General features: G+C 38.6%; 1 protein-coding gene across 1 annotated transcript in view; it reads right to left on the reverse strand.

Moving 5' to 3' along the window:
• Nucleotides 1–6232: 6232 nt before the first annotated feature.
• Nucleotides 6233–15261, reverse strand: part of LOC139737695 (ras-like protein family member 12) — a 66770-nt gene continuing 57741 nt past the window's right edge. The window contains exons 3-5 of the mRNA XM_071648375.1: nt 9190–9263; nt 7038–7228; nt 6233–6569 (exon numbers count right to left, since the gene is read on the reverse strand). Coding sequence (XP_071504476.1) covers nt 6233–6569; nt 7038–7228; nt 9190–9263 — 602 coding nt within the window. The remainder of the gene's footprint in view (nt 6570–7037; nt 7229–9189; nt 9264–15261) is intronic.

A 15261-nucleotide genomic window follows, 5' to 3' on the forward strand; every position in this document is an offset into this window, starting at 1 on the left:
GACCATGTCACTCTACCTGTTCTTACATACTGCAAAATATGTTTATAGTTCCTCACCCTCATATGTCTGCTATTCTTGTGTGGAAACAACCAGCATCTACAAACTGATAGTATATGAAATACTATTTGATCAAACTAAAAATGAATTAACAATCAATCGATCTGAAAGGAAGAATGGATTTGATGTATTGGTTCTGTGCAAATATATCATCTACATTTCATGTGCTGCTTACTTAAGTTAAAGTAATGCTAATTTAACTTGTTTAGGATGATGTCATGTGCATATTGCATATGCCTGATATTTCCTGAGCTTTTTATTTTTTCAGCTTTTGCAAGTCAGGTGCTATTTGAGAATTTAAGAACAATCAAAAACCGTAACTCTGATCGCGACATAAATATGACGTGCATGGATACGCTAAGGAGATGTATTATAATAATGTACTCCACGATCGCAAATTTAACCACTCGCAAAATTGTCGGAATGTTCTGTTTTGCCATGTACAATGTACTCCCTCAGTTTCCTTTGGAGCAATTCTGTTTTGTTTTAGGTTTTTTTTCTGATTTTTTAAAGGGAATTATATGTATTTTCAGCAGTGCTTTGACCTTGCTGATGAACTCTCCTCCCCCCCCCCCCAAAAAAAAAGAAGACTACATGTATTTTCTTTGATGACTGTTCTCTAGTTATTAAGACAACAATGTATAACAGTCCTTGCATAATTAGAAGGCAGCTTACTGCCTACTCCTTTTGCCTGGATAGGGTTTGAATTAACACACCCTATGAATGGAATGTATTTTTTCAACTCGTACATGTATTGGGTACGCTGATTAGCTGGTTGAAATCTACTCTCACCAAGCCTATGTAATAAAGTGAAGAGAGGAAATGCATTCCATTTTGACAATAACTGCACACACTTTAATGAAGGTCCTAAGAACATGCTATGTGAAATTGCTTTTTGGGCCTTAATATTTCTTAGTACATGCTAAATGGGAATAAATACACACACCCACAATTATAGGAAAATATCACAAGCTCAAGTTATTGTTCATTTTGATGTTTTTTTCTTAATTATCCACGTCGCAAATCTAAATCTCCCTCTTTAAATAACAGTAAGACTTAAATCCATCGTGAAAAAGTCAAGCAAGTTTATTTTAGCTTTGAATAGGTTAGGTTTTAGTTTGAGAAATTGTTGTGTGGTCACAGTTATTGTATTGTTTGTTATATAGATGTCACCTCTCACACTAGCAGATGTTGTAGATATGTCATTGCATTTGTAGATTTAACAAACCTGTTATTTGTTTACACCTGTGTACACATGCTTATTATTCTTAGGTTTAAAGTTTACTTCTGTTTTTGTGTTGACACTGTCATTATCATCCAAAATCTCTAAAATACCTTCTTAAAGGTGGTGACCCTGAGCGGGGTACAGAACCTCCTCCCCCCCCCCCCCCCACAAATCCTATTTTTACCCCCTTACCTATCCCCTTCCCTATCCCCCTCCCTCTGACCCCCGCTCTTTTAACCCCACCCAACCTGCAGCAGGTCATTCAAGGATCACCCCATCTCAGGTCATATGCACATCTTGTACGTATTTTACTACCCTGTATCTTTCTGCAACTTTCTTTCATAGATATCTATCACAAACCTGTTCTCCACTCTGCATCTTGCGAGAAATAAAACAATTGGAGGCGATGCATTTCTCATTAACATAGATTTTCAGAGCATGTATTTCCTACATGAGAACTGAACATTGTTTATTGCCAACATTACTCATGATAAACATGTCTATAAAACAACACATCAGTTGTGAACCATTCAGAATAATAAAAGTACAATGAAATATACATGTATCTCTGATCAAGGCGTCATGTCTTTTACTGACTGTCATTGGTCATGATTTTCATGAAGAATCCGGTACTTTCCAAGACTTTAAAATGGATATGTAGTCAAGGAAATACAATGAGCTACCTAACACAAAACTCTAATGTCTCATACCACAGTTTTGCTGCTCAAATTACAACTTGAATACCGTTTGAATCAATGCTTTATCGATGGTATACAGATTCGTTTTTGTAAATCCGACCATGTCATATGCGTGTCTGTCATGATTTTTTTTTTCTTGTGCTTTGATGGGAAAAATGCACCTTTTTGCCCTTAAAATTGTATGTGTATGGACATTAAAGTACATGTATAATGCCATAGCACTATACAGTAGTAGATTTGATGACTCTGACCAGAAAATACAGTAATGGAGCTGGGTTATCCACATAACATGGTGTATTCCAAGAAGATGGTGTGCAGCTGGAACACCATTAAAAACAATTTGTTGACATGAAATAACTGCATTTTGCGCTGTCTTTATTTATAAACGAGTGTCATTTGTTTTTTGTTTACTTTTTAAATTCATACCCTTCTACAACATTGTACTTCTTTTTCTTTTCAGCACACATGCATAACGCACATACACACACGCACACACACACACACATGCATATTCACCAACACAGATTCACAATCTGTTTGGCATTATTATCACTCACATGTACTGGTAAGTGTTTCAAGCAGTCTTATTCATACATGCACATTTCAATTTCAAGCAAAGGATTGCAATGTCCATGTACTGTACATGTACTATGAAAAAAAAAAGTACTGTACAAAAGAAGTGTATGCACTACTGTAGTTTGTAAGGCTAGAACATTTCTCAGCAGATGTCATTGCAAAATGCACAGTAAATGCATGATGACACATGGCCAATATTCAAAGGCAAAGCCAAAAAGATGGTGTTACAAATACAGACAACTTCTTGCAGGTTATCCTGAGGTTGCCAATTCCTTTGATTTGACAGTTCTGTTGTAAGTCGATAATGTACTTGCATCTCCAGTCTTTTATAAACTAAAGTTCCTAACAACTTAACACATTATTGAAGACAGTACAAGAAACTGCAATATGAAGATTATTTAGTTTTTGCACTCAATAGCAGCAAGCTATACACAGGCTAATCTTTCTAGTATGGGGTTTACTTATGGTAGTGAAATACAGTGTACGTTTCTTGTCACAGATATCACAAGTTGCATAAAAACAAATCAAAATTGATTATGTAAAGACATGTCGATCGTAAGCAAAATTAGAGGGGATAGTACAATTTTGGTTGAGATGGGGACTCGGCTTTTAACTTTTTGTAAGATACATGTACTTTGAAACCACTTATATGAAATGTTGAAGACCATACAATTCTAAGAGGAATCAGAAGCTTATTTGATGAAAATCGGTTTTGAAATGACTGAGATATCCAAAGACTAAGAGGTCCTAATTAAAAGTGGTACCCACATTTTACGTATTAGGACCACTTTGTTTTGTTTATTTTGAGGTATCTCAATTTCAAAACCGATTTTAATCCAATCAACCTTTAATATCTCTTAGAATAGTATGCTCTGTAATATTCTATATAAGAGGTTTCTAATTAACAAAAAGCTAAAACCTGAATCCCCATCTCCACCAAAACTATACTATCCCTTTAAATGTGTGACAACAAAATTCATAACTATATGAAGTTGTTTTTTCTCTCGTAAGATCTCGTACATGTAGAACATGTAGAAGCGGCAAATTTTCCTGTGCTTGCATTTCTCATGAGTCAAACTTCAGGACATTCTACAGTCACGATGTAGACTCTTACAAGAAGTCTGTTGGTCATCACTTATTTTTATTTTTAAGTTGTGTGTATCGGGGGAGGGGGGGGGGGGAAGGAATACACAGTATCCTTTCACTTTGGGGCCAGTATCATTACATTTGTATGAGACATGCAATCTTCATGTACCCTACATTTCAACAGAATTGAATGTGTAAATACATTGCATACAGGTCTATCGATGAGTGATTAGAACAAAACATACAGTGCATCGCACGTTGCATGCGCAACCACGAAACACAACAGAACATGAACTTACCACAAAGAAAATGCACTTTCGAACATGATTTTTAAAACAGTCTCCATTTTACTAGGGTTAGACTTTCAGGTTATTATATTTTATAGCTACTGGCTGTCAGGTGAAAACAGTGACATTTCTTTGCCTTGGCGCTGTGCATTAACATCCATTTTTATTGCTTAAGAGATGCGTCTAAAATTTTATTTCCTTTTTTTCCCCCTGCAGTCTTGGTCTGCAAGTTCGAGGACGACTTGATAGCTTCCGAGAGTCATTTTGCGGACGTAGTTGAACAAAGAAACTTTACAAAGAACATTGCAAGAACATTTTATAGAACACACAAAACCTTTGCACTGTACATTGTGCATTGTACATTGTACCATCTTATGGGAACCATTTGATGATGAACGTGCATCAGCTATAAACACATTTTGAAAGGCAGCTGTCACGGAGGAAGAAAAAGAAGAAGCTATGTAACTCATTATGACTGGGTGTGTTTGTCTTGTGTGAAAAATGATGACAAATCGACAAGATGACAATTGCTTTTCGTGTGTGCTTTGAGGACATGGATGGACCTGCAGAAATCTGGGATGAGGGTAAATTTGATCATACCTGGTCTCGTCAAACGATTAACTCAATTTCAGTTTTTCCATTGTAGTAAGTCCTTCAGTCTTTGAAGCACACCCACCTTTATCCCACTAAATCTTAAAGGGATGATATAATTTTGGTTGAGATGGGGGGATTCAGATTTTCATTTTTTTTTTTGCGAGATAATAAGAAACCACTTACGGAATTTTAAAGAGCATGCGATTCTAAGAGGTATTCAAAGTTTATTTGTCGAAAATCGGTTTTGAAATGGCTAAGATATCCAAGAACAAAATAAAACATACTGGTCCTAATAAATGGTGGGTTCCATCTTATATTAGGACCTCTTTGTTTCTGGACATCTCAGCCACTTAAAAAAACTAATTTGCATCAAATATCTTTGAATTCCTCTTACCATAAGGTATGCTCTTTCATATTTCATAACAGAGTTTCTCATTAGATTATCTCTAAAATAAAGTTGGAAGCCTGAAGCTCTATCTCAACCAAAACTAAAATATACCATCCCTTTAATCACTGACTTAATGATTCTGATGATCCAATACAATTTTCAACTGTGGGCTTTACCATACAGTGTACCGCGTAGTTATGCACTCATCCAATCTTCGGCTTTGCCTCGGATTCGGCACTCGGCGAAGAGAGCGAAAAAAAGAGAGAAAAGTTTGCGGATCTCGTTGATAGCTGACAAACGCCCTCACAGGGTGACATCTTGGTTATGAAGAGCGTCTCTACGTTCATCTGGTGTCACTGAAAGTAGCATGATATCAGGCAACTGATTTGACTTTCTGTCAGCTACAGATGCTGTATCTTCACCATAGCATATGAAATCTTATCTAGAATGGAAAGTGTAAAATCATTGACCAAAACTAACAGTAGGAGAAGCAGTTGAGATAAATATTATAGTACACTGGACATACAAACTTACAAAATTCTTCAAATATGACTTTTCTCAAAATAGTCTCGAGTTTAACTTTGTTGTCGACCGCTATTTCATCATGCCCTCCAATCATCAGCCTGTTGTGTAGAACAACGATTGGTTATTACTTTTGCACGTTTCTTTTACACTGTTGATTAATGTTTGGAATAAATCAACTGAACTGAACCTACACTGAATTAAAACAATCTTCACGAATAAATGGGAACGCAATGATCTAAAATTGAATGCTGGTACATGTATCAGAAAAACTGTTTCATAGCGGACTATAGACTTCATCATAATCTTTGTTGAGGATAAGATAATAAAACCACCACCATCATATCAGTTTTCTCTCTGCGTCGTTAGAGCTGCGTCATGTCAGACATCGTCTATGCATGTCGATTCCATGATGATGAAACTCCTTGGTTAGTTGGATCAATGTCATCGGGATGTCGAGTGCCTGCCTTCCCTCATAGCCCACTTTATAGTATAGATGTCAGTTATCAGTGAGTCCTCGCTTGATTAGTTACACATGAAATAAGACACACAAAGTTAACGAGACTTCGTGTTCCTACTCCTAGCGTAGATCCTGAGGGCTGACGTTTTAACCTTGCGCTCTGGACAGACGTTTCTGGCTGCTTCAGGTTCATTGTCTCCGAACGAGGTGCTTCCGACGCCAACGATCCGACGGCGGCAAAATGAGTAACTTTCAAGCATTACATTGTATTCATATAAATCATCATGATCTTACAGGAGAGCGAAACAGTAAGTCTTGCAGTTTATCAGGAAGGCTCAATCATTGTGAAAATATTTTGAAGCCTTTATTGAAAAACTTGAAACTCGAGACCGTCCTTTTCGGTACGACCCGCGGAGCCTTTGGTGTGGCCAGTTTGTTCCGCGCGTGATGACCGTGCGGGCTCCCGTGCGTGCTGCCACCGTCCGTCACTGAAACGGGTTTCTCCTCGATGAATAGCGGCTTGAGGGGCATGTGTCGCTCCGCCTCACGCCGTACCTCTCGCACGGTTTCGTGGAAGACGTGTTCCACGTCTTCGTAGTCGCCTGCTGCGGACACCTCGTGATAGGAGCAAGCGTACTGCGTTGAAAGAGCGCCCCCATCAAGCTTGCTGACTTGTCTGAGGAGGAGAAAAAATGAGAGGAAGATGATGAAGACGAAAGAACAAGAGGAAGAGAAGAATGACAAAAAAAAAGTTAGAAGACGAAGGAGAAGAAAAGAAGACGAAGAAGAAGAGGAGGAGGAGGATGAGGAGGGGGAGGAGGAGGGGAGGCAAGAAGAAAAAAACAGGAAGTGGATGAAATGTTAAACTTTAATAGCATATAATATTCTCACGCATGGTTTTTCAACATAACCAAAAAAAGAAGCGGCAGAATCGTTCCTTTTCAAGTGTTAGAGAATAACGTTGTTGGTACTCAACAATGTCCTTCATTAGCGTAATTTCAGGCATGTTGACTAATTTGGTTGTCGAATCTTCTTGAATTCATACAGCTTGAGTTAATGATTGCCCATTTGAGAGGGTGTACGTCAAACGACACCGTATAACCAAGGCGAAAAGCAATTATCCTTGCTTCTACAGTGGGCTGACCTGTATCTTTCCATCTCGTTCTTGTTGCCCAGCAACACGATGGGAAGTTCGTGGGTTTCCCGCGCTTTCTGGAACTCGGTGAGCTCCTGTAAAAGTTCTTTGGCTTGCTGGAAACTCTGCTTGCTGGTGATGCTGTAGACGACCACCAGGCAATCGGCCCACGTGACGTATCGACCCAGACTCTCGGCATCCTGTTAACACGAGATAGAAAACGTAAGCTTGGAGCTGAAAGGAGACCTCCGGATGATTTTCAGATTTTTTCATTTGAACAACTAGATATTAGTTATGCTGAGGACAGAGTTTTAGAATTTGTGATAATTGGGATGAAGAATAAGAATATTTTCAAAATTTAGAACAAATCGCAAAGAACAAGGATGATGACGTGGCAGAGTCACCACAAGAATGCATGAGCTGGGGCTCAAGGAAGCAGAACAAAAGAAGAAGGCATGCATAGATTATACACAGGTGAACTCGCAAGCAAGCGGTATTGTAATGGAATTACTCTGCTACATTTCTGAAATATGTGAACATCCTATGTCATCATCCTTGTTTGTTCAGTGTAATTTGTTTAAGGTTTTTCAAAGTATTGTTTCTCTGCTCAAGAACCACAATAAATTCCACAATTCTATACATGGAGTCGTCGATTTATGTACTACATGATGTGAAATAATGAAAATCGTCTGGAACGTCTCTTTAATATGTCACATTGATATCACCGTCATACGTATTACATTATAGCCAATTTTTGCGGGATCACGTTTTCAGTGATTGGATGACATAGCAGAAAATGCAATGCTGGCATATTTACATGGCTGAAACAGCTAACAATGCGAAGTTCCTTAACATTGCCGTTTGGTCATGTTGGTCGTGTGTGCTTCGTGGAATCTTGACCACACGTGTAACATGTAAACAACTTTTTACTTTTCTCCTGAGGAACTGATGGTGCGTTTGGTGAGCGTTTGGCGAGCATCAAGTTAAGAATTCAACTATGCAAAACTGCGAATTGAGTACCCCCTACCCCTTTCCTCCTCTCCGTCCCCTCTTTGAGCCATTAAGCCTCCTTGAAATTTACGGAAGAGTGGAGTTTTGTCACTGGGGCAAATGCTGCAATACACTAAAACATCGATATCAGTGTGGCCAAAAGGTGTATTCCTATCAAATTTAGCGAATCATGAAGTGAATCACGTCTTGAATTACTTTTAGAGGGTGTTGGCCTTTGAAATCAACGCCTATCTGAAGCGATTTTCAAAAGGACTTTGTTTGCTTCTTTCGGCTCGTTGCCCACCTTGCTGCCTCATTAACTCTCGTTGGTGGCGGCCTTGCACTTCATTTACTTATTTCTTATTTATGTATTTGTTAATTAATGGTTTATAAAAAAAAAATGCCATGGCAGCCGACAGGCAGAATTGAGACTTAGTTAAAATTACACTACTCAAAAAAAGTTAAGGACCACTTTTTAATGTGTGTATACAATTTTCAAACCGGGTGTTGTATTTCTAGAAATACCCGAATATGGCTGTCTTGAATCTCCTCAAACACCCTGTAACAATTTCACACATGGGTGGTTTCAGTTGTTGCATGATGTCTCTCGCATTATTGCATATCCTGAAAAGTGGGCCCATTGTGAAGTGGTACAAATGTGTACAAATGTGTACGTTTTAAAAAGTGGTCCTTAACTTTTTTTGAGTAGTATATAATATTATCAAAGTGCTGACCAGATGTGCAGAATAAGGGTAAATGTTTGAAGAAATTCCAACAAAGACGAAACAGAGAAAGAGAAGAAAGAGGCGCAAGAAGAAGATGAATGAGAGGTAGGAGAGGAGAAGGAGAAAAGAGAAGATCGACAAGGGGAGGGTGACGAAAAATTAAACACGTCGGAAAAAGTGAAGAGTAGAATTAAAAACGCATTCGAAAGAACTTGTATACAATGAATGAATGAATGAATGAAATGATGAGGAAGAGAAGAAAGGGAAGAAAGAGAGAAATGCAGTATTATTCTCAGTGAAGATGGTTAGGTAGAGCATAACGAAAATGATGACGGGTGTGCAACCACGTTCATGTTGTTTCCTTGACATCATATCATAGAAGATAATTATGACGACAATAAGTGATGACGATAAAGATGATAAAGATTCCCCCCCCCCGATATTACCTCGTTTACAGTGTCCCAGATACTGATGAGAACCGTCTGATTGTCGACCACATCTTGCTTGGTATATGTTCCTTCTGCAAGACAGAAAACAAAAGAACATACAATAAAATCACAAAAGTGCAAATACAGCACATCAATGAGACAGGAAAAAAAAAGCAACAACAACAAATAATTGTCAAGGTAAAATGCTGATACATAGATTATCATGAGAGGTCAAAATCTCTTTGTGAGAGGTGTGCGCGCCATCTTGCAATCAGCCGAGCTATTAGGTACCGTCACTATCCGTTGCCATGGCGACTGGGATCGAAGAAGTCCTGTTTGTTCAGACAACAAGGTGTGCCGCATACTGGCCTTTCTCCCGCGAATCAGGCAGGAGATGGAGAAGGAGGAGGAGGAGGTTGAGGAAAAGATGAATTTGGAGGCGGGGAGATGGATTTCTCAGCTGTACCAATAGTTCTGGCCGAACTGTGCTTATCGGTTTGCCTTCTCTAGAGTCTACTTCTCCGTCCATGGTCTCAGTTTGACAAGTCAATGGCGCATATCCTTCTTAATGATTGCCTCTTTCTTCTCTTTCTCTCTAACTTCCTCCCCCTCTACCTATCTCCATATTCTATTCATCTTTCTATCTATCCTTATCTCTGCCACTCTCTCGCTTTCTCTATAAATATCTTTCGTCCCCTTTCTCCCCCTCACTATGACTTGTTATCAATCTTTCTCTCTTTCTTCTTCTTCTTCTTCTTCTTCTTCTTCTTCTTCTTCTTCTTCTTCTTCTTCACCTTCCTCCTCCTCCTTCTCTTTCCTCTCCTTCCCTTCCCCCACCTTTAGGAAGTTCTCATTGTTGCACATATCAAGTATACAGTGCTTTATTATCACAATGATACGGATACTTGAGAGAACCATACAGCAGCATTCCTCTTGAACGACACAAGAGTCAGGAATATTATTCAGGTTGTCGTACGGCAACTAACAACCTTTTCCCGGTATCACGAACAACGCGTTTCATTTTTTTTTTTTTTTTTTTTTTTTTTTTTGGGGGGGGGGGGTTAGAATTTACCTCGACTCTTCTCATGCGCAATGGACAGTGTCATTGAAAGTATATAGGAAAGTAAATCTGATAAATTTAAACGCTTCGTAAATGGTCCTTCCTGTTGTAAGACTTGTTGAGCGTTAAAGCATGGCCTCCCTGGTTAAAGTGTGTGTGTGTGTGTGTGTGCGCGCGCGCGCGCGTGTGTGTGTGTGTGTATGTATGTGTGTGTGCACGCGCGCGTGTGTGTTTGCGAGGACCGTTTGGCTACGTGACATAAATGCTAGTTTTGTCGGCATGTTTCAAACCGACATTTTACATTGCCGAGGTAGTTACACAGCACCAAGACCCTATCTCCTGAGACTCAAATTGAATTAAACGCTTGGCCACGGTTATTTTCTCGTAAATCATAGTAATCCGCAAGGACAATGAACGTCCAAAACACATTGTGTACTTGGACAGATATAAGCTTTGAAATGTGGTGTATGTCACAAAATGTCATTCCTTTTAAATAAACGCCCCCTGTAACATGGATATTTTTCTATTTGTTTCAGTTGTTGTAACAGAAGTAAAACGAATATGACTGGTTTCGAAAGAAAATCTTGTTTGGTTCGTTCTCCAAAACGCCTTCTGAGACTTTTCGATTGTTTGTTTTGTTTTGTTTTGTTTTGTTTTGTTTTGTTTTGTTTTGTTATCACTCTTTTCATGTCATCATTCTAAAGGGTGACAAAGCGCTTAGACGATAAAATTTCATTGCGATAGCTTGAAATGTTCAATAACCTTCTTGAGTTTCTACACAAAAACGTCGTTTACAACATATTGGGTATCTCTTTCGATATTTGCTTTAATTGTTAATCAACATTTTCTTTTTAACTTTACAGACAGGATTTTTTTCAACGACTGTTCTAAACCTAAAAGCCCAAGACTTTTAAAGCTTTCAGCGGTGACACCAGACGTCTTCTCGATCGTAGCAGTGGAAGTTTGTGCTCTTAAAGTCAATTCAAATAGTGACTACTTAATCTTGCACAATTAAGCCTAGAATTGAACAAATCGGAGAATGTGTGCCATTGTTATTTGAGATTTAAAATGAAATCATTTGGGAACAGTAATAATCATGGAGTATCGGGTGCGTCGTATTCCAAGCGGAAATTGTACTACAGTGCACAAGTATTAAAAAACCTCTGGGACAATATATTATACTCATAGACTTTCGGCACGTCCTTTCTAGGACCCAACGTCGCCGATATTTTAATAACTGCACTCTCTATTTCTCCGAGGTTCCGGTCTGTGATTATAGCATATGTTTACAGGCGACTCCCGACATTTCTTCTTTTTCTCGGCTGATGATAAACGGGGGCCGACCAAGCCGCGTGGGCCGTCTCACGAACAGCTCGTTGAACAGAAGCAATATATTTTAGATGGATGGAAAGAGAGATGGAAGGGAGGAAGGAAGGAAGGAAGGAAGGAAGGAAGGACGGAAGGAAATGTGACATCCTTCAAGATAGCACGACAGTTTCTCAGTGCTTTCATTAACCTGGCATTTAAGAAGTACACACTCATCAACAGACACGTAGACCCAGACACAGGCACAAACATGCACGCACGCACGTACACACACACACACACACACACACACACCCATGTCCACCATGTGCGTGCCTGTATCTTCGCATCTAATCACGTGTACATAATATATTTAAGACGCGGAAAAAAAGAAACATGTATATTTTATATTCCATGTAGATGTTCCAATGCTTTTAACAATGAAATTAACCATTCATAATGTTCCATAAAGTTATTGACAGTGCCAAACACGGTTGACCTCAACAGAATCTCCGTACCAATCCATTTGATACTACCTTGTTTGTCTTCACGAGTTGGGACAATTTTTGTAATTGTTGAATGAACATTTCGCTGAGCGCTGATCATCTGACAGACATTACGTACCTGCCGAGGCACCTAAAAGGGAATGAGGACAGCAAAAACGGCGCCAGCATACCAGATGTTGGCAGGCAAGAGGTACTGATCGCAACGGAAAACATCAACTAGAAATTTCGTCTTTAGAATCCTCTGAGCTTCTTTACCGAATGACAAATTCATATATCAACGATCATAAACACATGGCGGAAAACATAAATCTTGCTCTTTCACAGTCATTCCAGGACTGGGTTATATTTACCGAGACCAATGTTTGTGCCATCCCATTCCGTTTTATAAACAATCGTGAAAAAAAACCCCGACCGAATTCACAGAAATGTCAGAACGATCCGAAAATTACGTCATGGCAGTTTTCGAGAAGTTTTCTCTTCCACCGAAGGTGCATAATGGGTAGGATTTAAAATTACACAATGCGACGTGTTCGGTTTGGCATTGTTGCATTCCTGTTTACCATTAACATGGTGAAAGCACAAACATATCTGTCACCGACGCCCACACTATCTACACCGTGCAGTCTTTAGCGTGCCATCTTGACACTTTCTCGTAATTCAAATATTTCTTCAGTTGTTTTGTTGCTTGCGGTCATTATTTGATATTCAAATAAACTAAAACAAGCCACACCCTACGGCTGGAAAGTTGGGTTCTGTTGTGTACAGCGTGGGTGTGTGTATACGTATGTGTGTATCTAGGTAAGTTGGTAGGTAAGTTGGTATTAGAGAGCAGAGTATAATGTTGATGAACGAGTACATTCAAATGAGTAAAGATTACAACAAAGTCTTTCAATGGAAACCCAAAATAGTATTACTTATGGAAATGCTTACTTCTTACTTCTTCTTAGTATAAATGTGGAAAAAAGGGGAGAAAACAGTCTTTGAGTACATTCTGAACACTGAAAAGTTATTTGGTGTCAAACATAAGAAAGTTCTCAAATGTGTAAGTTTTCTTGAAACAGTGACGTTGTTCAAAATCACATGATATTATACATGATGGTAATTTCATTGGTTTGTACAACAAAGGAAACAGGTAATTAACATAATTTCAATAATCGAACAAATATGACTATCTAATTAATTCATAATTGTCAGAATATTGTGACTCTATTTGCTGCATAAGATGTATTTCATTCTCTTTCATATCACTTTAGAGGAAGAAAATGCAACAAGGGCTTTTATGCATGTCAGTTGGAGCCTTTTGCGAGGGTGGCGTCTCCGGTGACATCGCCTAATTTGCACAAGTAGATGTGGCTATTGCAACTGATTGACACATTGCCCTTTACATCGATGTAACTAAGCACTGAATGAATCAATGTTTTAGTAGTAGCCATGATAAAAAAATCATGGGCGTGTAGTACTCGAGCAGGATTCGGACCTGAGACCTCCGGATCTCCGGACATGCGCCTGTCCGGAGATCATGTCGATGTAGGGCAATAGGTCAATCAGTTGCATTAAAAATAACTCGACGGAAGAATTTCATGAATTTGAATAGCTGTGGCTAGTTTCACCCCGATGTAAAAACGTGTAAAACTTAAAATTCCATGTTGTTGGATAAGTACTTTTGTTTGTGTACATCTGCTTCTGAAAGTTAATTTGGAACATGGAGATGGGTTTCCCTTAAAACAATAAACTTTATGCCTTCAGTGTAGCTGATTTAAGTTAATGTATTTTGTATTCAAAATTTTCATTAGATTTTGTCTGAGATTTTTACTTGTTGGTTTGCTTGGTTTCTTCCTATTTATTAGACAAATACTTGCCAGCATCAAGCGGCGAAACGGGCCGTTCGGACTTAGCTAATGTGCACATTGTACTTTTTCCTCATCTGGTTAGGCACTTCAGTCTCTTTCAAAGCGATATGCATAAGCTTGCCTGACGTAACAATTTATGGAATTCATCCATCATGTTAAAAAAAATGAATTTGGGTAGATCAGGTGACCAGAATGATCCATCAATTTACACTTTGGAAAGCATCTATTTCATTATTTTTTCATTGAATGTACGTGTATTATTTAAAAAAAAAAAAACCCACCCAAACAAACATTTTTCTATTAACAGATAACCAAATATTTCAATTTCAATTTTCAATTTCAATTTATTTTCGTATTTCTCGATGGAAAATACATGGTATATAACAAAATATAATACAGAATGTCCAGCTTGGATATATACATGAAGAAATAGGAATACAAAAGTAATACATAACGGTCGATGTGTCATTTTCAATCAAAGTAAAGGATGCGAAGAGAAATACGATGGAACCTACTAAAAAGCAAAGCTTGTTGAGTGTAGGTCCCAACAAAAGCCTAGTGAGGGGAACAGGATGAGGAGCACGGGGATACAATTGAGACCAAAAGTAAGGATAAACAAAAGAGAATGACTATTACTCGGGGCTCAGAAGATTCTTCTCACATGTATTTATGTGTGTGATAAAATGAGAACAAGTAACCACATGCTGCACACTATAGCAGTTGCTCTAAAAGCAATTTTGACATGGGAGTGATAATGACGTGAATACTTAAGTACTATATAATTTTAGGGTTTAAACATTCCGGCTTCCATAGACACGGGGAAAGATTTGAAAAATGGAGAACATGAATCAATTGCAATTCCTATATGTGATAATACCGCCAGCTGCAATGACGCATAAAAGAAAAGAATAAAAGAAAGGAAGGAGTGGAAACTATGCGACACGACCAAGGTCTTACTAGAAGTGGAAGGAAAAACACCGATGGGAAGGAATTTGAGAGAGCATGCAACTAAAATAAGTTATATGCATGAGTCTGTTCACATGGCAACAACCGAGTATCCAACAACCGAGTATCCAACCGAGTATCCAAATATGGCAACAACCAAATATCAGGCGTACTGTCAGGTGAATGTGCATGCTGGCAAGCATCATTTATAAAGATTACACGAATAATCATAATGAATACATATGTTTTTCTTTGTGAGTTTGAAAGACCAACATGACTATATTAATCATTGTACAAATTACATTTTTTTTTCATGCTCAACTGGCTAAGCGAATGTCTCCACACCCGGGAAGCATTGGGATTGCTCAGTCACACCGCTTGACACATGTATCAGAGCGTGCCTTCCTATTACAACGGGGGGAAA

This window comes from Diadema antillarum, unplaced genomic scaffold (genome assembly GCF_040938485.1).
Source record: "Diadema antillarum isolate AM-2024a unplaced genomic scaffold, OU_Dant_1.0 seq00000699_RagTag, whole genome shotgun sequence".
NCBI classification, from domain to species: domain Eukaryota; kingdom Metazoa; phylum Echinodermata; class Echinoidea; order Diadematoida; family Diadematidae; genus Diadema; species Diadema antillarum.